Source organism: Chiloscyllium plagiosum, unplaced genomic scaffold (genome assembly GCF_037043375.1).
Source record: "Chiloscyllium plagiosum isolate Xiang-an unplaced genomic scaffold, Cpla_swu_hap1 HiC_scaffold_8, whole genome shotgun sequence".
NCBI lineage: Eukaryota > Metazoa > Chordata > Chondrichthyes > Orectolobiformes > Hemiscylliidae > Chiloscyllium > Chiloscyllium plagiosum.
The window spans coordinates 32,609,311-32,636,984 of NW_028270146.1; the positions used below are offsets into that span (position 1 = coordinate 32,609,311).

A 27,674-nucleotide genomic window follows, 5' to 3' on the forward strand; every position below is an offset into this window, starting at 1 on the left:
CGACGGTTACGCGTGTGCGGGACAGCGTGTAGCGACAGGAATCCGGAGAATAAGGTGAGAGACAAGGGGTCCGGGAAAAGGGAGGCAGAGAAATCCGGGGAGCGGGAGAGAGGAGTCTGGGGTAGTGAAGAACAAATGAAGACAAGTTGGAGGGATTGGGGCAGAAGAGATGAAGAGTTTGGGGGGGGTGGGGAAGAGATGAAGAGTTTGGGGGGGTGGGGAAGAGATGAAGAGTTTGGGGGAGATGGGGAAGAGTTTGGGGGAGATGGGGAAGAGTTTGGGGGAGATGGGGAAGAGTTTGGGGGAGATGGGGAAGAGTTTGGGGGGGATGGGGAAGAGTTTGGGGGAGATGGGGAAGAGTTTGGGGGGGATGGGGAAGAGATGAAGAGTTTGGGGGAGATGGGGAAGAGATGAAGAGTTTGGGGGAGATGGGGAAGAGATGAAGAGTTTGGGGGAGATGGGGAAGAGTTTGGGGGAGATGGGGAAGAGTTTGGGGGAGATGGGGAAGAGTTTGGGGGGGATGGGGAAGAGTTTGGGGGAGATGGGGAAGAGTTTGGGGGGGATGGGGAAGAGATGAAGAGTTTGGGGGAGATGGGGAAGAGATGAAGAGTTTGGGGGAGATGGGGAAGAGATGAAGAGTTTGGGGGAGATGGGGAAGAGTTTGGGGGAGATGGGGAAGAGTTTGGGGGAGATGGGGAAGAGTTTGGGGGGATGGGGAAGAGTTTGGGGAGGATGGGGAAGAGTTTGGGGGGGATGGGGAAGAGTTTGGGGAGGATGGGGAAGAGTTTGGGGGGGATGGGGAAGAGTTTGGGGAGGATGGGGAAGAGTTTGGGGGGGATGGGGAAGAGTTTGGGGGGGATGGGGAAGAGTTTGGGGAGGATGGGGAAGAGTTTGGGGAGGATGGGGAAGAGTTTGGGGAGGATGGGGAAGAGTTTGGGGGGGATGGGGAAGAGTTTGGGGAGGATGGGGAAGAGTTTGGGGAGGATGGGGAAGAGTTTGGGGGGGATGGGGAAGAGTTTGGGGGAGATGGGGAAGAGTTTGGGGGAGATGGGGAAGAGTTTGGGGGGGATGGGGAAGAGTTTGGGGGGGATGGGGAAGAGTTTGGGGGGGATGGGGAAGAGTTTGGGGGGGATGGGGAAGAGTTTGGGGGAGATGGGGAAGAGTTTGGGGGGGATGGGGAAGAGATGAAGAGTTTGGGGGGGATGGGGAAGAGTTTGGGGGGGATGGGGAAGAGATGAAGAGTTTGGGGGAGATGGGGAAGAGTTTGGGGGAGATGGGGAAGAGTTTGGGGGAGATGGGGAAGAGTTTGGGGGGATGGGGAAGAGATGAAGAGTTTGGGGGAGATGGGGAAGAGTTTGGGGGAGATGGGGAAGAGTTTGGGGGAGATGGGGAAGAGTTTGGGGGGGATGGGGAAGAGTTTGGGGGGGATGGGGAAGAGTTTGGGGGAGATGGGGAAGAGTTTGGGGGAGATGGGGAAGAGTTTGGGGGGGATGGGGAAGAGTTTGGGGGGAGGTGGGGAAGAGTTTGGGGGGAGGTGGGGAAGAGTTTGGGGGGAGGTGGGGAAGAGTTTGGGGGGAGGTGGGGAAGAGTTTGGGGGGAGGTGGGGAAGAGTTTGGGGGGGATGGGGAAGAGTTTGGGGGAGATGGGGAAGAGTTTGGGGGAGATGGGGAAGAGTTTGGGGGGGATGGGGAAGAGATGAAGAGTTTGGGGGGGATGGGGAAGAGTTTGGGGGGGATGGGGAAGAGATGAAGAGTTTGGGGGAGATGGGGAAGAGTTTGGGGGAGATGGGGAAGAGTTTGGGGGAGATGGGGAAGAGTTTGGGGGGATGGGGAAGAGATGAAGAGTTTGGGGGAGATGGGGAAGAGTTTGGGGGAGATGGGGAAGAGTTTGGGGGGGATGGGGAAGAGTTTGGGGGAGATGGGGAAGAGTTTGGGGGGGATGGGGAAGAGATGAAGAGTTTGGGGGAGATGGGGAAGAGTTTGGGGGGAGGTGGGGAAGAGTTTGGGGGGAGGTGGGGAAGAGTTTGGGGGGAGGTGGGGAAGAGTTTGGGGGGGATGGGGAAGAGATGAAGAGTTTGGGGGAGATGGGGAAGAGTTTGGGGGAGGTGGGGAAGAGTTTGGGGGGAGGTGGGGAAGAGTTTGGGGGGAGGTGGGGAAGAGTTTGGGGGGAGGTGGGGAAGAGTTTGGGGGGAGGTGGGGAAGGGTTTGGGGGGAGGTGGGGAAGGGTTTGGGGGGAGGTGGGGAAGGGTTTGGGGGGAGGTGGGGAAGAGTTTGGGGGGAGGTGGGGAAGGGTTTGGGGGGAGGTGGGGAAGGGTTTGGGGGGAGGTGGGGAAGGGTTTGGGGGGAGGTGGGGAAGGGTTTGGGGGGAGGTGGGGAAGGGTTTGGGGGGAGGTGGGGAAGGGTTTGGGGGGGAGGTGGGGAAGGGTTTGGGGGGAGGTGGGGAAGGGTTTGGGGGGAGGTGGGGAAGGGTTTGGGGGGAGGTGGGGAAGGGTTTGGGGGGAGGTGGGGAAGGGTTTGGGGGGAGGTGGGGAAGGGTTTGGGGGGAGGTGGGGAAGGGTTTGGGGGGAGGTGGGGAAGGGTTTGGGGGGAGGTGGGGAAGGGTTTGGGGGGAGGTGGGGAAGAGGGCAAGACATTGAGTCGAGAGAGAAGATGAGTTGACAGAGGAGAAGTGGAGTCCGGAGGGGAATACGGTTGGGGGGAGAAGAGATGAAGGGGAATCGATGAAGAGGGAAGAGTCATTGAATCCCTACAGAGGTTTGATTGATTTATTATCGTCACATGTACCTAGGTACAGTGAAAATTTCTGTTTTGCATGCAATACAGGCATATCATATATACAATGATGCATCTGTAAAAGTTGGTGAGAGTCCTTGTGGAAGCAGGCGGTTGGGTCCATTGAGTCCTCACAGACCCTCCAAAGAGCATCCCACCCAGTTCCACCCCCTGTAATCCTACATTTCCCATAGCCCAACCACCTAACCTGCACATCTTTGGACTGTGGGAGGAAACCCATGCAGGCATGGAGAGAATGTGCAAACTCCACACTGGCAGTCATCAAAGAAACAAACCCAGGACCTGGTTTTGTGAGACAGCTAATAACCATGCTGCCAACCTTGGCATCGTGGATGAGTTAGGAGGAGAGGAATAAGTGTTGAGGGTGGGGGAGAGAAGAGTTGGGAGGAGGGGTGGTAGAAAAGTCTGAGGGAGAAGAGAGGAGGCATGGGAGGAGGAAGTGAGGTGAGAAACCAAGAGAGAGAAGAGGTAAGGAAAGAAAGAGAAAGTGGGTAGAGAAGTGAAGGGGAGTTACTAAGATATGGAGAAGGGAGGTGATTAAGGAAGAATCCAAGAGAGGGCTGAGATCGGGAAATGAACCAAGGGGAGTAGGATGAGGGCAGGACTTGGAAAGGAGGTAGATGAGAAAATGAATTGTCAATGTCAGACCCGAATCGGGAGAGATGGAGTCTTTGGTCTGTTTTGACCTAAGGATGATGGCTGTCCCTTGGGCCTTTTGCAGTGCCCAGTTTGAGTACTAGTTTAGCTCAGGGTCTGGGAAATAAGCTGTGGCTGTCAGGTCATAGGAATGTAGAAACAAGAGTAGGCCATTCAGCTCCTTGAACCTGTTTCACCGTTGAAGGTGGTCATGGCTAATCTGTGGCCTAACTCCACATACCTGCCTTTGGTCCATATCCTTTAATGCTTTTGCTTAATAAAATTTTATGTGTCTCAGATTTAAAATCAACAACCAGCATCAACTGCCATTTCTCAAAGCGTGTTCCCCAAACATCATCTACCTTCTGTGCAGAAATGCTCTAACTTCTCCCAAAATCTGATAATTAGGGCCAGACCAATATCCTCTAGTTTTAGAATCCCAAAACCAGTGGGTGTAGTTTATCTACCCTGACTTTTCATGTTAATATCTTGAAGACTTCAATCAGATCAGCCTTCTAAAATCTATAGTGAGTACGCCTGGTTTGTATGATCTCTCCTCATCATTTAACCCTTGATGCTGAGATATTTTTCTTGTAAATCTACTTTTTACTCCTTCCAAAACTAAAATATCCTTCCTAAGATATGGTGGGATCTTTATATATCTGCAGCAGAGCTTCTATATCCTTGTACTTCAGTCCTGTGAATATAAAGATGTGTTGCATTAGCTTTCCCAATTATTTTCTGCACTTGTTCGTGGCATTTTAAAGATCTATGCACCTGAAACCCCAAGTTTCTTTGGGTATCCACAAGATTCAACTTCATACGATCTAGAAAGTACCCTGATCTAGCCTTTGTTGGTTCAAAACAAATAACCTCACTTGCTTAAATTGAGCTCCATCTGCTGCAATTTTGCTTATTCACTCAGTTTATCAGTACTCCATTGTAATTTTATGCTATCATCTACACACTGTACAATGCTGCCAAACTTTGTGTCATCAGCAAATTTGGATATATGACTTTCTATGTCATTATCCAAGTCATTAATAAATAATGTGAAATTGGGAAATAGTGAATAATTGAGGGCCTGATACAGATCATTGCGGTACACCACTAGCTACATCCTGCCAATTTGAGTACCGACCCATCATCCCTAGTTTCCGTCACCTGCCACTCAACTAATTTTCCAGCCATTTGACCTCAATTCTGTGGGTTTCTACTTTCATTAAGTTTCTTATATGAGATTTTATCAAATACATTCTGGAAGTCCATATAAACTACATCCAGGACATTCCCTGTCTTTTACTTTAATTGGCTCTTTACAGACTTCACAGAGGACCGACCCTACCTGTTATGAATCCATGCTGGTTCTCCCTGATTAACTGAAAACTTTCAAGGTGTTTGGTTACCCCATCCTTGACTATAGGCTCCTGCAATTTCCCCATCACAGAAGTTAGGCAAACTGGTCTAATTCCCCGATTTTCCTTTTTTCACCCTTCTTAAAAGTGGAGTGAAAATGTGGAACTTTATCATTCAGAAGGACAACCCCTGTATTTATATGCTCCCTATTTCCTTTAACTCCCTCATATGGAAATTGTCAGGTCACAAGGATTTGCTGCTCTTTAATTCTATTAATCTCCTCATCAATCTTTTACTTACATTAATTTTATTCAGTCTCATGACTCTTAATTTCATTGGGACTTCCAGCAAACTATCCTGTTTCTACTGTAAATACTGAGGCAAAATAATTATTTAACATGTCTATTATTTTCCCATAGTCATTGACAATGTCCCCACTTTTAATCTTTGTGGGCCAACATTACCCCTGACCACCTGCTTTTCCTTTATGTAACTGAAATTCCTTATTGATTTTGATCTCCCCAGAAAGTTTCCTTTCATAATCCCTTTTTAGAAACATTTTTAAACCACTTTGTGGACCTTTGCTGATCCTTGTGTCTTTCCCATTCAGTAGAATCTGTGCTGTTTTTTCAGTGTTTGTAAGCCCTCTCTTTTATGCACTCCCTTACCTTAGATGACCATGGCTGTTTTTTTCTGTTAAGTGGAAATTTTCCTGTTAGGGATATGAACTGCTTTGTATTGTTAACTGTTTCTTTAAATATCCTCCACTATTCTTCAGTTGAGTAGCGAATTATCTAAAATTGATGCAGATAGTCTCTAACATCTCGTTGAAATCAGCTTTATCTAAATCTAAAACTCCAGTTGCTAATTTATGCTTTGTACTGTCAAAGTTACATTGAACTCCATTATGCTATGATCACTATTTGATAAATGTTCATGTACAGTTAGGTTACTAATTAATCTGGCTCATTACTAAATCCAGTATTGTTCATTACCTTGTTGCATCCAGGACATATTACCATAAGAAATAAGAACATAAGATATAGGAGTGGAAGTAAGGCCATTCGGCCCATCGAGTCCACTCCGCCATTCAATCATGGCTGATGGGCATTTCACCTCCACTTACCCGCATTCTCCCCGTAGCCCTTAATTCCATGTGACATCAAGAATTTATCAATCTCTGCCTTGAAGTCATTTAGCGTCCCGGCCTCCACTGCACTCTGCGGCAATGAATTCCACAGGCCCACCACTCTGGCTGAAGAAATGTCTCTGCATTTCTGTTCTGAATTTACCCCCGCTAATTCTAAGGCTGTGTCCATGGGTCCTAGTCTCCTCGCCTAACGGAAACAATTTCCTAGCGTCCGCCCTTTCCAAGCCATGTATTATCTTGTAAGTTTCTATTAGATCTCCCCTTAATCTTCTAAACTCCAATGAATACAATCCCAGGATCCTCAGCCATTCCTCGTATGTTAGACCTACCATTCCAGGGATCATCCGTGTGAATCTCTGCTGGACACGCTCCAGTGCCAGCATGTCCTTCCTGAGGTGTGGGGACCAAAACTGGACACAGTACTCCAAATGGGGCCTAACCAGAGCTATATAAAGTCTCAGTAGCACAACGGTGCTTTTATATTCCAACCCTCTTGAGATAAATGACAACATTGCATTCGCTTTCTTAATCACGGACTCAACCTGCATGTTTACCTTTAGAGAATCCTCGACTAGCACTTCCAGATCCCTTTGTACTTTGGCTTTATGAATTTTCTCACCGTTTAGAAAGTAGTCCATGCTTGTATTCTTTTTTCCAAAGTGCAAGACCTCGCATTTGCTCACATTGAATTCCATCAGCCATTACCTGGACCACTCTCCCAAACTGTCTAGATCCTCCTGCAGCCTCCCCACTTCCTCAGTACTACCTGCCTGTCCACCTAACTTTGTATCATTGGCAAACTTTGCTAGAATGCCCCCAGTCCCTTCATCCAGATCATTAATATATAACGTGAACAGCTGCGGCCCCAACACTGAACCCTGCAGGACACCTCTTGTCACCGGGTGCCATTCCGAAAAAGAATCTTTTATCCAACTCTCTGCCTTCTGTCAGACAGCCAATCCTCAATCCATACCAGTAGCTCACCTCAAACACCATGGGCCCTCACCTTACTCAGCAGCCTCCCGTGTGGCACCTTATCAAAGGCCTTTTGGAAGTCTAGATAGACGACATCCACTGGGTTTCCCTGGTCTAACCTACCTGTCACCTCTTCAAAGAATTCCAAATGATCCTAGACACACTCCAGAAATTACTACCTTTCTGACGAGTGCTTGTCTGCCTCCCCAAAATCTATGTTAAAAGTTAAAACTCCCGATTAATAATATTTTGGCTTTGGTACACACTTGCCAAATTTCTGCATTCATGCAATCTGGCACTTCAGAGTTGCTACCAGTGTCTGTAGATATCATCTATTAGTTTTAGATCCTTTACTGATCCTCAGTTCCACCCATATGGTCTCCACTTAATTCTTTCCCCTAATTATATTTTCCTTCATGATTGAAGGCTACTCCTCCACTTCTGCCATTTTCCCTATCCATCTTGTAAAACATGTACCGTAACCTGGTATATTTAGTTCCCAATCCTGATCATCTTGTAGCCATGATTCAGTAAATGACTACTAAATTATAATCTTTAATTTGAATTTATACCTCCAGGTCATTTAATTTATTCCTTTACATAGAATCATCGCAGAATCACTACAGTATGGAAACTGGCCATTTGGCCCATTGAGTCACACCAACCCTCTGAAGAGCATCCCATCCAGACCCACACCCTATAACCTCGCATTCCCCATGGCTAATCCACCTAATTTACATATTCCTGGACATTGGGCAATTTAGCATGCCAATCTACCTTACCTGTACATCTTTGGACTGTGGGAGGAAACTTGTGAAGACATAAGGAGAATGCGTAAATTTCATATAGACAGTTGGCTGATGGTGGAATTGAACCCAGTTCCCTGGCACTGTGAGGAGCACTGCTAACCACCATGCCACTATACAGACCTCCGTGCATTCGAATTTGGAACTCTCATTTCGGCCATACAGTGTCACCTGTCCTTCAGCATTGATTCTCTATTCACCTATTAGTTATTTCCTTCTTTCGGTTTAATCAATATACTTATAGTTTTGCCATTCCTTGCCACATCTGAAGTCACATTCCTGACTCTTTCTTCACTCCTGGGTTCGTTGATTTTTAAACTATTGACTTGTCCCTGATGAACCACCTGATGAAGGAGCAGCACTCTGAAAGCTAGTGCTTCCAAATAAACCTATTGGACTATAACATGGTGTTGTGGATTTTTGACTTGCCCCAAGCCCTCTTCTCTTCTCTTCTCACCCTCTCCTGTCCACCCCCATTTACTAGTTTCATGTCCTTGAAACCATCCTATTTAGCATCTCGACTAGGACATTGATCCGAGATTGATTCTGGTGGAGCCTGTCACATCAGTATGGTCCCAAAGCTGATGTTCATGCCCCATGCAATGGAACCCCTCATTACCGCACCACTCCTTCAGCCATGTGTTTTACTTCTATAATTTTCTTATTTCTATGCTAATTTGCATGTGTCTTAGTTAATAATCCAGAGATTATAACACTTGAGGTTCTGTAATTTTGTTCCTAATTCCTGATAATTCCTAAACAGGGCATACTGCCTACTCATAACTATGTTCTTGGTTTGAACATGGACCACAACAACTGGATCCTCCCTCTCCCACTCCAATATCCTTCAAGTCGATGTGACATGTCCCTTACCTTGACACCAGACAGGCAACACATGAATCTCAATCCTGATTACAAATGTACCCCTAATTACAGAATCTTACCACCACCACTTTTGTTTTGTTTTTGCTAACCCTGCTTCTGATACCATACTACAGTAGTCACTTTGCCACCCTATTCAGTTCTTTTTCCTCATCCACAAAAGGATCAAATACCTATTGATCAAGAGCTTTGGCTCATCCAGTGCTAAATTCAGGATCCCCCTACTTGTCTCACTTGTAGTCACAAGGTCCTGTCTCTGATCATTGACCAAATTTGGAAGTACTTAACCTGAATGGTGTGACTGTCTCCTGAAAGACTGCATATAATTAACCTCCCCCTCCCTGACCTGTCGGTGTTTGAACCTCTGACTCCAACTTATCAACTCTGAAATAGAGTTCCTTGAGCAACCAAAGCTTCATAATACTTACTTTGATATTAAAGAGCAAAAATACTCTCCAATGAGAGAAAAAGAGGGACTCATCACCTTCTCTCTCATGACCGAATTACCTGTTTCAACAAACTGCAGTTACTCTCGAATGCAACAAAGCAATATTTCAGTGCAGAACCTTCCCCTTTGAGTAGAGGGTATGACACAAGACCTTCTACCCACTTACTTGAGAGTTTCTGGCATTTGCAGTGTTCACATTACAGCTATCTTGTCCTATGAAGATGACATTTTCAAGGGTGATTGAAAAGAAATGGGCTAAGTTTAAATAATCATCGTATTGGAGGAAATCTGGGAGCCTTATTCAGTTGAAGTGAAGGCTTGACAGTTATAGGGATTTAATTCTGCTCAAACCAGAAACCTCTGAGCCAAAATATTTCTGGAATATGTAGTTGATAAGTTGCTGTGATGCTCAAAATGGAAGAAACTATTTTTTGTAATAATTAACTCTTGAGCCTCCTGTATCAGTCCTCACATCAAATGACATTTGTTATTTACTCAAGCCCAGAATTTGTTTTTGTAGAATTGTCTATTGCTGTGATCACTTTTAAGTCTGTGCCATATGTTATAAAGTTGAAGGTGTGTACTGTAGCTTTTTAAGAGAGAGTGAAAGCTGCCAAGCACCTATCATGTGACTGACTAGCAGTCACTGTGTGCCAGAAAATTGAAAGATGTAAAATTTGGTGTAACCTAGATACCTCAATTGTTTTCGCAGCAGTTCAAATTTAACCAATCAGTTTAAATTATGTTCCAAGATACTAAAACCCAACTGAACTTGAATTTTACTGTGTTGACAACATCGAACCATTGCAACGATCGGATGTTTGGGGTATAAAAAAAGCAGGCATTTCAGACAGTTAGCCAGAAAAGAGCACCAACTGTCAATGAAAGACTGCTATTCACCACACTCTCTGTCAAAGGTACCTTTTTCATTTGAAACATCTTTGCAGCAGAAGACCAAAGATGAGCCAGGAAGATCTAGGAACAGAGGAAGATAGATGACAGTGGCTGTCTGGTTTTGAAAATTAAATTGCTGTAAATTTAATCGGGGCTTTATTGGATCTGTATATTACAAATCGGGAGGTAGATAACAAATCTTTGAGAAAGGAGGCTGAGAGTGGTAAATAGTTGTTTAATGTTCACTTTTAGTGTTAAAGAATAAAATGAATGTTTTTGTTAAATAGTGGAATTTCGGTAGTTTTCTGTCACTCATACTTGTAACAGGTTACGAACCGAGGTGAGCTTTTCTGTGTGTTTTATTTAATTAGCAGAGGTGTTTAGCGCTATGTTGAAATTTTCCATTATGGGGATCACTTAATGATCAAACTACAAATGAGAAACTAAATCAGAAAATGCAGAAAGCATTCAGCAGATCAGTAGTACATGTTGAGACTGAAAGAATTGAACCGTAATTCTTTCTCAAGTAGGTAAAAACAATGACTGCAGATGCTGGAAACCAGATTCTGGATTAGTGGTGCTGGAAGAGCACAGCAGTTCAGGCAGCATCCAAGGAGCAGTAAAATCGACGTTTCGGGCAAAAGCCCTTCATCAGGCATAAAGGCAGAGAGCCTGAAGTGTGGAGAGATAAGCTAGAGGAGGGTAGGGGTGGGGAGAAAGTAGCATAGAGTACAATAGGTGAGTGGGGGAGGGGATGAAGGTGATAGATCGGGGCGGGGGAGGGTGGAGTGGATAGGTGGAAAAGAAAATAGGCAGGTAGGACAAGTCGTGGGGACAGTGCTGAGCTGGAAGTTTGGAACTAGGGTGAGGTGGGGGAAGGGGAAATGAGAAAACTGTTGAAGTCCACATTGATGCCCTGGGGTTGAAGTGTTCCGAGGCGGAAGCTGAGGCGTTCTTCCTCCAGGCGTCTGGTGGTGAGGGAGTGGCGGTGAAGGAGGCCCAGGACCTCCATGTCCTCGGCAGAGTGGGAGGGGGAGTTGAAATGTTGGGCCACAGGGCGGTGTGGTTGATTGGTACAGGTGTCCCGGAAGTGTTCCCTAAAGCGCTCTGCTAGGAGGCGTCCAGTCTCCCCAATGTAAAGGAGACCGCATCGGGAGCAACAGATACAATAAATGATATTAGTGGATGTGCAGGTAAAACTTTGATGGATGTGGAAGGCTCCTTTAGGGCCTTAGATGGAGGTAAGGGAGGAGGTGTGGGCGCAGGTTTTGCAGTTCCTGCGGTGGCAGGGGAAGGTGCCAGGATGGGATGTAGGGGGGTGTGGACCTGACCAGGTAGTCACCGAGGGAACGGTCTTTGCGGAAGGCGGAAAGGGGTGGGGAGGGAAATATATCCCTGGTGGTGGGGTCTTTTTGGAGGTGGCGGAAATGTCGGTGGATGATTTGGTTTATGCAAAGGTTGGTAGGGTGGAAGGTGAACACCAGGGGTGTTCTGTCCTTGTTACGGTTGGAGGGGTGGGGTCTGAGGGCGGAGGTGCAGGATGTGGACGAGATGCGTTGGAGGGCCTCTTTAACCACGTGGGAAGGGAAATTGCGGTCTCTAAAGAAGGAGGCCATCTGGTGTGTTCTGTGGTGGAGCAAATACGGCGGAGGAATTGGGAATATGGGATGGCATTTTTGCAAGAGGTAGGGTGGGAAGAGGTGTAATCCAGGTAGCTGTGGGAGTCGGTGGGTTTGTAAAAAATGTCAGTGTCAAATCGGTCGTCATTAATGGAGATGGAGAGGTCCAGGAAGGGGAGGGAGGTGTCAGAGATGGTCCAGGTAAATTTAAGGTCAGGGTGGAATGTGTTGGTGAAGTTGATGAATTGCTCAACCTCCTCGCGGGAGCACGAGGTAGCTCCAGTGCAGTCATCAATGTAGCGGAGGAAAAGGTGGGGAGTGGTGCCAGTGTAATTACGGAAGATCGACTGTTCTAAGTAGCTAACAAAGAGACAGGCATAGCTGGGGCCCATACGTGTGCCCATGGCTACCCCTTTGGTCTTGAGGAAGTGGGAAGATTCAAAGGAGAAATTGTTAAGGGTGAGGACCATTTCGGCCAAACGAATGAGAGTGTCGGTGGAAGGGTACTGTTGGGGGCGTCGGGAGAGGAAAATACGGAGGGCTTGGAGGCCCTGTCATGGCGGATGGAGGTGTAGAGGGATTGGATATCCATGGTGAAGATGAAACGTTGGAGGCCGGGGAAAGGGAAGTCTTGGAGGAGGTGGAGGGCGTGGGTGGTGTCTCGAACGTATGTGGAGAGTTCCTGGACTAGGGGGGATAGGACAGTGTCGAGGTAGGTAGAGATGAGTTCAGTGAGGCAAGAGCATGCTGAGACAATGGGTCGGCCAGAGTGGTCAGGCTTGTGGATCTTGGGAAGGAGGTAGAACCGGGCAGTGCGGGGTTCCCGGACTATGAGGTTGGAAGCTGTGGGTGGGAGATCTCCTGAGGTGATGAGGTTCTGAATGGTCTGGGAGATGATGGTTTGGTGATGGGGGGTGGGGTCATGGTCGAGGGGGCGGTAGGAAGAGGTGTCCTCGAGTTGGCGTTTGGCTTCAGCGATGTAAGGTCAGTACGCCAGGCGACCACTGCGCCCCCTTTATCTGCTGGCTTGTTGGTGAGGTTGGGATTGGAGCAGAGGGATTGGAGGGCTGCGCGTTGTGAGGGTGAGAGGTTGGAGTGGGGGAGGGGGTTAGACAGGTTGAGGCGGTTAATGTCCTGGCGGCAATTGGAAATGAAGAGGTCGAGGGCAGGTAATAGGCCAGCGCAGGGTGTCCAGGTGGATGCATCATGAGAGAGCTGAAACGTATTTTTTGGTTGTTTTGCAACTATATTATAGTGTTACTGGACAAATGCTACCAGACCTGCTGCGTTTCTCCAGAAATTTTTTTTGTTTCAGAATTTCTGCACCTGCACTTTGTTCACTTTTATGTAGGGGTTTCTGAAGCTATCTCAAAGCTCTGCTTAAGTCTACCTGTAACTTAATTTCATAATTTTACTGTACATGCTAATGAAGTTAAATTTTACTAACTTGGTTTTCAAATTTCCTTTTAAGGTCAAAATGAAAGAAAGAAAAAGAAAAAAGTTCTTTCTATCTTCAAAAGCTCAGCAGAAGAATATTAAAGTAATTGGACAATGGAAGTCAGTGAAAATAGATCCAACCTTCCTTGGTGATGAAGATTTTGGGGATCTGGTTTGTTTTGAAGAGCTTACAGATTATCAGTTGGTTAGTGCTGGCAAGTTGACAGATGAAGAAACAAGAAAAAGAAAGTCCAATATTTCGGAGGTGCCAGAATGTTCAAAGAAGCAGAAAATCAGTGGTGATGAGTTACCAGAATCGATACAAGCCACAAAGAAAAAGATGAACAAAAAGACCATTGTTGACCAGACTCTGGGTGAAGAGGGGATTACTGACTTCTCTGAGGATATGAATCAGCTTGAATGTTCAGATAAAAATGAAACAGCAGGGGCAGAAACAAATGTTACTGCAGTTTCGAAGAAAAAGCAAAGGAAGAGGAAGAAAAAGAAGTCTGTAGTTTCTCAGTCCTCCACTCCAGCCATGAAAGTGAAAAATTGGACAATGCATCATTCCTGTTCATCTGAGCAGACAACTGATATTTCTGCCTGGAAAGACCTATTTGTCCCAGAACCAGTACTCTGTGCCCTTAGTTCTCTTGGTTATACTACTCCTACTCCCATCCAAGCCCTGGTACTGCCACCTGCTATTCGAGACAAATTAGACATTCTTGGTGCTGCAGAAACAGGTTAGTGTAATAATTCTGTTATATAGTGTACAGTATAAGGTTATTAATAAACTACATATGTTGGTGTCTGCCGGTTACTGATTTATCCAAATGGCTCGATTTTGGTTACGTCTTCATATGAAGTTATAAATGAAAATTCATCACCTTTTGAAGAACATGAAATGGCTACTTTAATTTAGTTTTTTTAAATGATTTCTATTGTCCTATAGCCAATGAAGTACAGTATAGTCATTATGTCATTGGCCATATCTTTTGTGACATGTCTGTCCAGGGGTGCAGTGGCAGCTGCCTGTCACAAAGATGGCTCTGTCAGAAGCAAAATAGTAACCAGCTGCGCTGTTGCCCACACCCATGCCCCCAACTAAATTGATTGGGAGAGGGTCCAAGAGGAAGAGGCCAAGACAGCACAGGGGACTTTTCTGAAAAATAATTTGCAGTACATAAAAGTGGGATAGTCATCATTCACTAGCACTGGCATCACTGCACAGAAAGTAGTGATTCAGCAGCATATACACAAATGAATACTGAATGCTACCATGGCCAGCATTGTATGCCACAGTGACCATTTCAGCATTCAAAGTAATTACTTTATATGTAGTTAAATACAATAGTTGCTTTGCCATCAACAAGGTCACACAAGTTGCATATAAGGTAATGGACTACATAATCTATTTGGGTAGTGGTACTTTAAAACTTAGAGAACCTCTGGCTGTTTTTATTTTCAAATCATGCCATGGTATTATTCATATCCAGCTGAGTAGGCAAATAAGGTCTTGGTTAAACGTCACAACTGAAAAATGTCACCTCAAATGGTGCAACATTCTATTACTTTGAAGTATATATCGTGTGCTCAGGTACTACTGTACAGCTTGAGCTTGAAATCACAATCAAGAGGTATGGAGTAAATTGTCGAAGCTGTGGTTGGCAGATGCCTGGGTCTTGATGGATTTTTTTTATTACTTACATGCTGCCACTAAATGAGTATTATCCCAGTGCATAATATAAAAACGTACTTCCTCAAAAACTACATTTCTGCTTTTTTCCCGTTGGTTGTATCCTTGTGTCATGATTTTAAATTAGACTTTCCAAAGTAACTATATCATGATATTAAAAAGTAGTAATGATTGTATTAGCCTCATCAGCTTGTGTTTTTACTGTATCTGAGTAAAATCAAATAAACATGCAAAATATATGCATCATTATTTTGTTAAAGTGATTTTTCTAATGTGCTGAACAAAATATAACAACTCTGGGACTCTTGATTATAAGTGTATACATTTACATTCATGAATTTTCATGTTTTTGGTTTGATGACTTAAGATGGATTAGTTTACTCTTTCTCTAATTTTTTTTATGTTCTTAACTTAAAGGCAGTGGTAAAACACTGGCATTTGCTATTCCCATGATTCACCTTATTCTAGAATGGAGGAAGGCTAAAGATGCTAAATTGAAAACAAGCGAGGAAGTACAGCAAGGCATCCAAGATACAAATGACAGTTACAATGCAGTCAGTGATGTATTGAAAAACACTAGCGAACACCTGGAGGAAGATGAGGAAGTGGATGGGATTAAAGAGAAACCTGAAGAGAATGAAAGCTCTGTAAAAGTGATCAACCATGTAAATTTAGATTCTCATGCAGCTTCCAATATTGAAAATCCACTATTGGGCCTTGTCTTGACTCCAACAAGAGAATTAGCTGTCCAGGTAAAGCATCATATTGATGCTGTTACCAAATTCACTGGTAAGTGTGCAATAGCTATGCAAAACTTAAAAGTATGGCAGGATGTAATTATTTGCTCAAGCGTAACTTTGAACTGGTGGGGGAGTGATGTTACTATTCAAGTGTCATGTTTTACAGAACTATATTACAGACAATCATAAATACCTATAGTTGTTCTATTTAACACTTTTCTTTCCATTTGGTAGTTACTGGTATTTGGAGTAGACTAATAGTAATCCAGTTGCGAGACAGTAATACTTTTGTGAAGACTCACTGATTTTCTTACAAGATACTCAGTAATGTTATAACATGAAACAAAATTTAACTGTAGTGTCCTTCATGCTTCATTCTTGATTTAAATTTGATTCACAAATGGAGGCTACAGAGGTATGGAAACAATAGTTTTATTTTTAACTAGCTCTTTCATTTAATGTATACAGGCACTTAAAACTTTCTTAGATGAATTGCCTTGTCACCTTTTGTTAACATAGGAGAGAAAGGATAGTAAATTCGAAGAAATATTGAAGTGTGGATGCTGGGGTTAACAATTGCATGCTATGTTAATTTTATATCAAATGCCATTGTTAATTATGGAACATTAGTATTACACTGTAATGTTGCATAAGAATTATAGATCCGAGTTGATCACTGTTAGTTCTTAATCTCAACCATTCCAGTAAGAGTGGCTGTTCCTTTGGAGATTGATGGAGAAAGAAACCTGCCAATTGAATATACTTTGTCTATTCTGTATCTTTTACATTGGTTATGCCTACACTATAGAAGTAGACTGTTTTGTTTAAAGACCAACTGTGAGAAGAAATAGTCAGATTTAAGTTAATGTAGTATTGGAATAAAACTTATTCTGTATGCTGTACATATACCGTTGTAGCTTTCAGATTGCATCCAATGCAATTTGAAAACAACAACTGTATGTGGAAGCACCAGTTTTCCCACTAATTCTGTAGGCAATGTAAACAGTAGGAAACGCTGGTTACCTTTGAGGTTCTGATTTAATTTAATTGTGCAAAGACAGACCGTGTTCCATAAAATTGGATGGGATATATAAAAAGGCAAATGATCAAAAAATAAATTAAGGAAATCGAGAGTACAAGAGAAAGCTAGCCAGGAATAAAAGGACAGATAGTTTGTGTTCTTCTAATTAAAGAAGAGTTAACAAAGTGAACATTGATCTTCTAGAAAGTGAAACTAGAGAATTGATAATGCAAAATAAGGAAATGGCAGGTGAATTAAAGAGGTATTTTGCATCAGTCTTCATGAAACACAATGTAGGTAACATTCTCGAAACAGCAATAAATCAGGAAATGGAAGGTAGGGAGAAACTCTGAGTGGTGAGCAGGGGAGCTTGAAATCACAATCAAGAGGTATGGAATAAATTGTCGAAGCTGTGGTTGGCAGATGCCTGAGTCTTGATGGATGTTTTTTAATACTTACTCGTGGGACTTGGGCATTGGCTGGCCAGCATTTGTTGCCCATTTATAGCTGTCCTTGAACTGAATAGTTTGCTCAGCCGTTTTAGAGGGCAATTGAGAGTAAACTACATTGCTGTGGGTTTGGGGTCACATGTAGGCCAGACCAGGTGAGGATAGATTTCCTTTCCTGAAGCTAGATGGGCTTTTCTCACAATTGAAAATGGTTTCATAGTCTTCAGTAGATTCTTAATTGCATATTTTTATAGAAGTTTTACATTTTTAAATTGATCTTTTTAATTGAATTCAAACCTGGTGCCCAAAACATTAGCTGCATTTCTAGATTATTTGTGATAATACCTCTGGGCTAACACCTCCCCACTAGGATTTCACCCTAGTGAGACAGTGAATGTATTAGTTTTAATTGTCTACAATTCCCTAGATTTGGGAACAGTTGTATTAAATGGAGAGAGCAAATATAACTCAATTATTCAAAAAATGTGTTGAATCATAGCTTAACATCTGTCATAAGGAAAATATTGGAAGCTATTATCAAAGAAGTCATATGGATAGATTCATGGTAATTGGTTAGAGTCAACATAGCTTTATGAAAGGGAAATCATGTTTGCCCAATCTGTTGGAGCTCTATTGAGGAGATTATGTGCTGTGGTTAAACAGGAACTAATGGATGTCCTGTACTTGGATTTCCAAAAGGCATTTAATAAGTGGTTATCAAAGGTTATTTGTAGGTAGATACAGGCGGGGGTTGATGGTGATAGGTCAGAGCGGAGGGTGGCGTGGATAGATGGGAAGGAAGATGGACAGGTGGGACAGTGCAAGAGGGCTGTGCCGGGTTGAATCTTGGATGGGGAGGGGACAGGAGATGATGAAACAGGTGAAATTAATGTTGATGTCATGTGGTTGGAGGATTCCATGGCGAAAGATGAAGTGTTCTTCCTCCAGGCCTTGAGTGGCTAGATTTTGACAGTGAAGGCAGCCCAAAACTTGCATGTCTTTGGCAGAGTGGGCGTTGAAGTGGTTGGCTACAGGGCAGGGGGGTTGTTTGATCCGTGTCCCAGAGGTTGTTCTCTGAAATGTTCCGTGAGTTGGCGTCCTGTCTCCCCTATGTTGAGGACTCCACATCGAGAGCAATGGCTCAATGTGGACATGTACTTCAAACCTACCAACTCCCACAGCTACCTGGACTATAGCTCCTTTCCCCCCCGCCCCCCCCAATAAAACTGCTATCCCTTACTTCCCAATTCCTCTGCCTCCACCATATCTTTGAGGAAGACTGTATCGATGACTGTATCGGCGCCGCCTCGTGCTCCTACGAGGAAGTTGAACAGTTCATCCACTTCACCAACACCTTCCACCCCGACCTCAAATTCACCTGGACAGTCTCAGATTCCTCCCTCCCCTTCCTCGACCTTTCTATTTCTATCTCAGGCGACCGAATCAACACGGACATCTACTACAAACCGACCGACTCCCACAGCTACCTGGACTACACCTCCTCCCATCCTGCCCCCTGTAAAAACGCCATCCCATTCTCCCAATTCCTTCGACTCCGCCGCATCTGCTCCCAGGAGGACCAGTTCCAAAAACGCACAACCCAGATGGCCTCCTTCTTCAAGGACCGCAATTTCCCCCCCGACGTGGTCGACGATGCCCTCCACCGCATCTCTTCCACTTCCTGCTCCTCCGCCCTTGAACCCCGCCCCTCCAACCGCCACCAGGACAGAACCCCACTGGTCCTCACCTACCACCCCACCAATCTCCATGTACAGCGCATCATCCGCCGTCATTTCCGCTACCTCCAAACGGACCCCACCACCAAGGATATATTTTCCTCCCCTCCCCTATCAGCATTCCGTAAAGACCACTCCCTCCGTGACTCCCTCGTCAGATCCACACCCCCTACCAACCCAACCTCCACTCCCGGCACCTTCCCCTGCAACCGCAGGAGGTGCAAGACTTGCGCCCACACCTCCCCCCTCACCTCCCTCCAAGGCCCCAAAGGAAACTTCCATATCCGCCACAGATTCACCTGCACCTCCACACATATCATCTATTGCATCCTCTGCACCCGATGTGGCCTCCTCTATATTGGGGAGACAGGCCGGCTACTTGCGGAGCATTTCAGAGAACACCTCTGGGACACCCGGACCAACCAACCCAACCACCCTGTAGCTCAACATTTCAATTCCCCCTCCCACTCCACCAAGGATATGCAGGTCTTTGGACTCCTCCATCGTCAGACCACAACAAAACGACGGTTGGAGGAAGAACGCCTCATCTTCCGGCTAAGAACCCTCCAACCACAAGGGATGAACTCAGATTTCACCAGTTTCCTCATTTTCCCCGCCCCCCACCCTGTCTCAGTTAAATCCATCAAATTCAGCACCGCCTTCCTAACCTGAGATCATCTTCCCGACCTCTCCGCCCCCACCCCAGTCTGACCTATCACCCTCACCTTGACCTCTTTCCACCTATCACATTTCCGACGCCCCTCCCCCAAGTCCCTCCTCCCTACCTTTTATCTTAGCCTGCTGGACAAACTTTCCTCATTCCTGAAGAAGGGCTTATGCCCGAAACGTCGATTCTCCTGTTCCCTGGATGCTGCCTGACCTGCTGCGCTTTTCCAGCAACACATCTCCGGCTCCACCATATCTTCCCAGGAGAAGCAGCTCCACTCCAGAACATCCCAAGGGGCCTTCCTCCTATTTCAGGGACCACAATTTCCCCTCCCACATGGTCAACAATGTCCTCCAGTGCATCTCCTCCACTTCCCTCACCTCTGCCCTTGAACGCCACCCCTCTAACCATAACAAGGATAGAACTGCTTGGCCCTCACCTTGCAGCGCATCAACCTCCAGGTACAACGCATCATCCTCAGCTTCATCTTCCAACTTGGGACCCTCCATCCACACGGCATCAATGTCAATTTCACCAGTTTCCTCATCTCACCACCCCCCCACCCACCTAATCCCAGATCCAACCCTTCAACTCGGCACCACCCTCTTCAACTGTCCCACCTGTCCATCTTCCGTTTCACCTATCCACTCCACCCTCCTCTCTAATCTATCACCATCAGCCCCCACCTGCATCTACCTATAGCCTTCCAAGCTACCTTCTCCTACCTCCCCCAGCTCCACACTCCCTCCTATTTATCTATCTGTCACCCCCCTTCACCACCACAACCACACCACCCCCCCCCCCCCCCCACATTCCTGAAAAAGGGCTTATGCCCAAACTGTCGGCACTCCTGCTTCTTGGATGCTGCCTGACCTGCTGTGCTTTTCCAGCGCCACACATTTTGACAAACATTGATAGTAAAGTAAGTTGTGTAGAGAATACTAGGAGGCTACAAAGATATATGTTAATTGAATGGCCAAGGTTGTGCCAAATGAACTATGACTTGGGAAAGGTGAAGTTTTCCATCGCAATAGATATAATATGCTTTTTTAAATTTTCTCAGTGGTGAGAGATTGTAAAACTCTGAGGTGCAGAAGGATCTTAGTGTTCTTGCACTGGAATCACAAAAAGTGACAGCAAGTAATTGAGAAGGAGAAAAACATCAGTAATCAAAAGGGAAATTGAATACAAAAGTAGAGCTTATGCTTCAGTTATACAGGGCAGGATTGAAGCTTCATCTGGAATATTGTGCACAGTGTTTGTCTCCATTTTAACAAAGGATGTATGCATTGGAGACAGTTCAGAGCAGGTTTACTAGACAAATCCCCTCAACTGGCAGGGTGTCTTATGAGGGAAGTTTGGATAGGCCAAACCTGTATCCACTGACGTTCAGAAGAACAGGCAACATGATCAAAATATCCTGAGATGTCTTGACAAAGTTCCACCATAGTTGGTACTTTATGCTGCTTAGAGTTATAACTGGTGCAAGGGGAGTTGGTAGTGTCCTAGGTCTAATCATCAGCTGCTTCATCAAAAACCTTCCCTCTGTCATAGGGTCCAATTTCCACAATACTTTTTGTTTAAATAGGAAGTTAGTTAATTTGTGGAATTTAATAAGTAGATTTCTGTTCGAGCCCTATGCAGATAGAAAGTAGGTGAAGACTGACCAGAATCTCTTGGAAAGGTTGTCCCAGTATGGTCTGTTCTTTACCCATTTCTTCCTCAAATTTTAATTCTTAAAAATGGAACTACTGAATTCATTAATATCTCATTCTAAATCTGTACCTTTACAGGGATCAGAACTGCAATAATTGTTGGCGGAATGGCTGCTCAGAAGCAGGCAAGGATTTTGAATGGCAGACCAGAAATTGTGATTGCAACGCCAGGGAGATTATGGGAACTGATAAAGGAGAGACACTCACATCTCTCTCATTTGAAACAGCTCCGGTGAGCCAGAATTAATTTGAATGCATTGCAGTGGTGATGAGTAGTACCGTTGAATTTTTTGCATTACCTGGGGAGGAAAGAAAATACTGGCCTTAGCATAAGGTCTTAGAAAATCAAAGCTCCCTTGGTACTATGTCAAAATGTCAGCCGATATTATTGTGATGTCCTCAAGGGAGCTTGATCCCAAATTCATCTGTTTCAAAGGTGAAGGCTTTAGTTTCAGAATTTGAAGTTTTGATCTGAAAACAGACTTGATTTATACACAGGTGAGGCTATTGTTGCAACATTTGCTGAAATCAAAACACAGTAAAGGAGAAGAGAAAGACCTTTACCTCGTTGCCCTAATCCTTCTGCAGTTTTTTTGTAGTGATCAGAATATTTGCAAGCCATGCTAAGTCACTTCAGAGGGCAAATAAGAGGCAACTCCTGATAAGAATTGCTAGTTCCTGTTCTTAAATATATTGATGAAGCAGTTAGATATTTGTAACAAGACAAGCTTTGTCTCCCCATTTCCAAATTATTTTTAACTAAGTTCAAGGTCTTAAAATTAACAAAGTGGCATCTCACATTCAAGATCTCTGGATTATTTGTCCAGTAATATATACTATTCAAGCATTTGACATCGTTTTCTGAGTTCTGCTTTGAATGGAGTATGTATCTTAGTTTGTATGAATATCTGTTTCTGACCAAATTAAAGTCAATATTGTTTTTATAATGCTTAGATATTTTTAGCAACTACTTAAATGAGAAAAAAAATCCCCGATAGCTGATGTTTACCTTCAACATTGCTACATCGATAGGTGCATGCTGGATTTGAATTAAGAATGTGATACAATAGATCCAGTTTACAATATTATAAAAGCAGATGATTGTCTTTCCATTAGTGATACTTCAATGTAAATGATCAATCATGTGCACAGTACACTGCTGATCTTCAAATTCTGAATAACTTATTATCCAATTAACTTAGGTGCCTGGTTATTGATGAAGCAGATCGCATGGTTGAAAAGGGACATTTCGCAGAATTGTGTCAGCTATTGGAAATGCTGCAAGACAAGGAATACCATCCAAAAAGAAGAATCTTCATATTTTCTGCAACTTTAACCATGGCTCATCCGGCTCCTGCAAGAATACTGGGAAAGAAGAATGTCAAAACAATAAATACAGAAACAAAATTAGAAGCCCTGATTCAAAAAGTAGGCATCAAAAGAAAACCAAAAATAATAGATTTATCCAGGAAGGAGGGTACAGTTGAGACTCTCACTGAAACTAGGATCCACTGTGAAATAGAAGAAAAAGATGTCTACCTATATTATTTCCTGCTTCAGTATCCAGGCCGAACAATGGTCTTTGCAAATAGCATAGATTGTATCAAACGTCTGAACTCATTACTCACTATCCTAGAATGTAATCCACTGCCACTGCATGCAAATATGCATCAGAAACAGAGGTTGAAGAATTTAGAAAGGTTTTCTGAAAGAGAGAGGTAAGTTTCTAAATCTAAGAAAAAGTAAACTGAATGAACCTCCCAGAACTGTTAAATTTTCTTGGGAGTTGTGTTAGCAGTTTATAAATGCTGTTTACTATTGAAATGTTGACTGCTTGGAGGGAATTTCTATACATGCATCTGGATAGCTGTTTGCAAAGTAGTTTCCTGGCAGTGGAGAATTACATTTGGGGCTAAACCATATGGACATGATAGTGACTAACCAAATTTGTACTGGATAATGGCCATGGAATAGTCAAAATGGTCAGGTCATAAAAAGGAAATAAATTGCGTGTGACAATAACGTACATTGTTTCTCAATAAGTTTCACATTTTCATTTTGGGATTTAATTAGAGCAAATTTAATAGTGAATTTGAATCCAGTAAGTGTAAATTTTATGTTGGGGAATATCAAAAAGGAACCTGTTTTTGGCTGGTTGAAGGGTAATGCTTTTGTTGCAAAACTTGTTGTGGAAACTTTGACGTTCAGTCCAGATGTTTTCATTAGCTTGTCTTTCTTATTATATTTCAGTTGTGTTTTATTAACCACTGATGTTGCAGCTCGAGGTCTGGATATTCCAAATGTACAGCATGTTATTCATTATCAGGTGAGACTGAAAGTGAAATCTGAATGCTTGCTTGGATTTCGTTTGGAATTATCTATGGTTATGAACATTTATAAATAAATCATATGGTGAATAATACCAAATTGCAATAAGTTTGACAATTGTATCAAAGTTCCTCCTTGTTGTTTTAACGGTAACTAAGATAAAATACAAGTATGACTTTGGTACACCAAGTAACAGACATGATTCAAATCCAAAATCAATTTTATCCTAATTTAAGATTAATATGCCTTTTTTAATAGGTTCCTCGCACCAGTGAAATATATGTCCACAGGAGTGGGAGAACAGCTCGAGCCACAAAAGCAGGTCTCGCATTGATGTTAGTTGGGCCAAATGATATGATTCACTATAAAAAGATTTGCAAGACATTGGGCAAAGATGAAAATATTCCTCTGTTTCCAGTACAAGCTAAATGTATGTCTGAAATAAAGGTAAATATCAAGACAGCATCTTTTTTCCAGTTTCCTATATCAGATTTGACTCCTTATCAGCTTTTAGAAAATTAACCTTGTCATGGAAAATATGCTGACCAGTGCTTTTGGTATTAATGTTTTGAAAAACAAATTGATTTACTTAATTGACATTTGGGTAAACGTCTAAAGTAAATTTAAAGTAAAAGTAAGTTTTGCTTTAGTTAGTGGGACAATGGTGGTGGCTAATTATATTTGGAGACTTAATTTTATTAAATAATCCTGTAACTTTTACTGTTCCAACTATAGAACATTTCGGAAGTAAACAAACATTTTGATTGGAATGTAAATTTTGGTCATTGTAAAACAAAAGCTACTCTACAGTAGTGTCAATCCAAGTAATGGTTTGGAAAGAGATTTGATTTATTGCAGTTGAATCAGTGTTCCATAAACTCACTTGGATTTGATGTTAAAATTTTCTAACTTCAAGCTAGCAGGGTACGGGACTTGAAGGTCCTGTTGCTTAATGAATAATATGGATAGCATTCCCTCTCTGGTCTCTGACTTCTCCCAGGTTCATGTGAACACCTCAAAAGTCCCAACCCCATCTGAGTTGAAAATATTTCACTGTTGCATCGTCACTGGATCAAAATCTTGGAGCTTCTTGCCCATCAACTCTGTAGAAATTGTAACCACACAACTGAACCCAATCAAGACGGTTCATCAACACATTAATCCAAAATATTAACTGCCAAAACTGTTAAAATATAATCAAATCCACTGTGTTGATCTGAATTAAACCTAATGTCATGCATGCTCTCCTTCAGGATTAAATTATACCTATACTGTGAAGAGTTAAGGTAAAAACATCAAATAGCAAAAACACGCCCCTATAATTTGAGACAAACTGTAATTTGGGGGTGGCTACTGTAAAAGGAGAGTGTTAGACACGCGGAGGTTGAAGTAATCACAGTCCCTGCTGCTGGCGAACTCAGCAACGCCTACCCAAGTCCTCAAATAGCACTTGCTCTCTAAATAAATGTGGTATCAAAAGTATTAATACTAATTTTTTAAAATACAACTGGTAATTGCAGCTAAGTAAATTTGGGATGAATATTGTGATGTAAAGTTTTGGTTTACCTCATGTTGTTTCAAAGAATAGAATTTATTCTTATTTAGATTCATTATATACCATCCATAGCATCTGAGGCAATAGTGCCTTAATTCCTAATTAGTTGTATTTAAATAGTGAAGAATGGCAAAAACTCTCTTGTGATGATGGATCTCCATATTTTGTACTGATTTAGAATTAAGTATTACCTAGCACATTCCTCCAAGCCAAACTTTAGTTTTTGTTCATAAAACATTTTTAGCTAACACAAATGGCCTTCAAAAGGTGGTATGAACCACGTGCCTAAACAGTTGCAATCTGGGTAGTGAATGTACTTTCACTGTCTCATCTAGAATGGAAGTTTAGTGATTTTGATATTGAGGTGAGTGTAGCATGCAGTTTGGAATGAATTTTACAGGTGGTGGTGTTGTTGTCAACGCATCCTTTGCATGGGTTTAGGATATTTTTTAAAGGAACATTTTTTAAATAGTACACACAGGTACTTGTCCCAAAACCAGTGAAATTAAGCAGACTTCTTTATATATGGCGGTATCTTGAGCATTGTTTTAAATAAAACTGGTAATTGCAGCTAAGTACATTTGGGATGAATATTAGGAAGTGAATTTTTGGTTTATCGTATTTGTGTAAATAAATTGGGAGTATTTCTTCCCATTCTTGATTTGTGCCTTTATAGATAAATGGTAGAAAGGCTTTGGGAAGATTGTGCCACTTGATGAAAAATTCTCAACCTTCAAAATATTCATAAATACTTAACTCTAAACAGTTCAATGGATCTGAACAGGAGATAATGAAAATAGCTCTTCTATAGTTAAGAGGCTGGTCTTTTTTGTCTGTCTTAGCTCATTATTGGGTTGGGTGAAAATCAGTTTTTACATTGATTAGGAGATTGAAAAAGTTTTTTAAATTATTTAACTATGACATTTACTCCAGTTCATAAAATCAGTCTCAATTGTTATTGTAAAATTTAATATTAAGGCTTCAGTAAAAACTTATTGTGCACTATTAATTTAGTGACCAGTTGGAAAAACAAGGCAGAATAAAACCACTCCTTTACCTATTCACAGACCCGTGTTAATATAGCAAGAAGTATAGAAAAGATGGAATACCAGCACAACAAAGCACAGCAACATAACAGTTGGTTTCAGCAAGCTGCTGAAGCTCTTGAAGTTGATTTGGAGGATGATGTCCTCATGGGTAAGTATTTACAAACAGTTTAATACTTTGGCCCAAAATTTGTATTAACAATAGTCACGGTATAGATAATCTGGTAAAAGATGCATATGAACAGACAGTAACAAATTGGATCTTAGCGGTGCATTATCTCCTTGCCAAGCAGTATTGTACGCTTTCTAGATTATTAGGTTAACATTGAACCAGTTAATTATTTAGGGAAACCAATCATTTCACAGCCCCTCATCATTGTTATTTTTACCTCCTTCCCATTTCAAGCAGTTTGATCAAGTTATTGATGTCTGTTGCTCTTGATGTGGTCTCTTCTACATCGGGGAGACAGGACGCCAACTCCAGAGAGTTTCCGGGAACATCTCTGGGTTACACACACCAAACAACCCCACTGTCCTGTGGCTGACCACTTCACTGCCCCTCCCACTCCACCAAGGACATGCAAGCCCTGGGCCGTCTCCACTGTCTAATCTATGCCACCTGACAACTGGAGGAAGAACGCCTCATCTTCCTCCTTGGGACCCTTCAACCACACAGCATCAACAATCGACTTCACTAGTTTGTGCATCTTACCTCTTCCCCTCAACCCCAACCACGACCACCACCTCATCTCAGATCCAACCCTCCAACTCGGCACTGCCCTCTTGACATCTTCCTTCCCACCTATCCACTCTGCCCTATTATCCCCCCACACCTACATCTACCTATCGCTTTCCCAGCTATCTTCCCCCACTCCACTTCCACCCTCCTATTTATTCCACCCTTTTCACCCCCTACCCCCAACATTCATGACGAATGGTTTACACCCAAAACATCAGCTTTCCTTCTCCTCAAACGCTGCCTGACCCGATCTGCTTTTCCAGTATCACACTGGAAAATAATTCAAATGTATTGATACAATTAAGAGCCCAATAATAGGCTCGAACTATGAACATCAAAGAACATATTTAACAGACATTGACACTGTGTACTTGATTTTAGATGGAGGCTGTAACACTGATGAAAGGCAAAGGCAAAGGATGCTAAAAGCAATGAAGAAACAGCTGAAATATTTGCTTTTGCAACCAGTGTTTAAGAACTACCTGAAGACTAAGTACCCAACACAATTTGGTAGGCTAACATTGCCTAAGTTACCACTAGCCAGCCAAGAAACTGCTTTAAGCACTGTCAAAAAGCATAAAAATGCAAAAAAGCGTAAGTTGTGTGAACAAATACAATGAAAGAAGTATTCTTTTGTTAAAATAATTGATGCAACAAGCTCATTCCAGTGTATAATTCAGTGGCTATGCCTTTTATTGCATTTAATAAAAACCCAGAACTTGTACAGTACTATTGTCTTCAATATGAAGATTCAAAATCTTAATCAATTGGATCCTCAAAGCACAGAGGATACAAATCTTAAAGCATTGCAAATAAACAGCATGTCCAGAATGTGCAAGGCAGGTCTCTAAGAATTCTGATTACTAAACAAAGCAAGGCTAAACCAGTCTGAGTCACTCTCGGAACAAGTCGTCAATAAGATACCACATTTCATCCTACAGAAAATAGTATCTCCTACAACTGAAAGATTGTTAACAATAAATACTA

General features: G+C 43.0%; 1 protein-coding gene across 1 annotated transcript; it reads left to right on the forward strand.

Annotated features, from left to right (window-relative positions):
* On the forward strand, positions 1–27,409 carry ddx24 (DEAD (Asp-Glu-Ala-Asp) box helicase 24). Its single transcript, XM_087989670.1, has 9 exons — positions 1–54; positions 13,030–13,738; positions 15,109–15,480; positions 21,098–21,251; positions 22,222–22,737; positions 23,270–23,345; positions 23,606–23,794; positions 25,970–26,099; positions 27,069–27,409. Exons 2-9 carry the CDS (start codon positions 13,036–13,038, stop codon positions 27,305–27,307), a joined length of 2,379 nt encoding a protein of 792 aa, XP_087845796.1. The 5' UTR covers positions 1–54; positions 13,030–13,035; the 3' UTR covers positions 27,308–27,409.
* Positions 27,410–27,674: the final 265 nt, after the last annotated feature.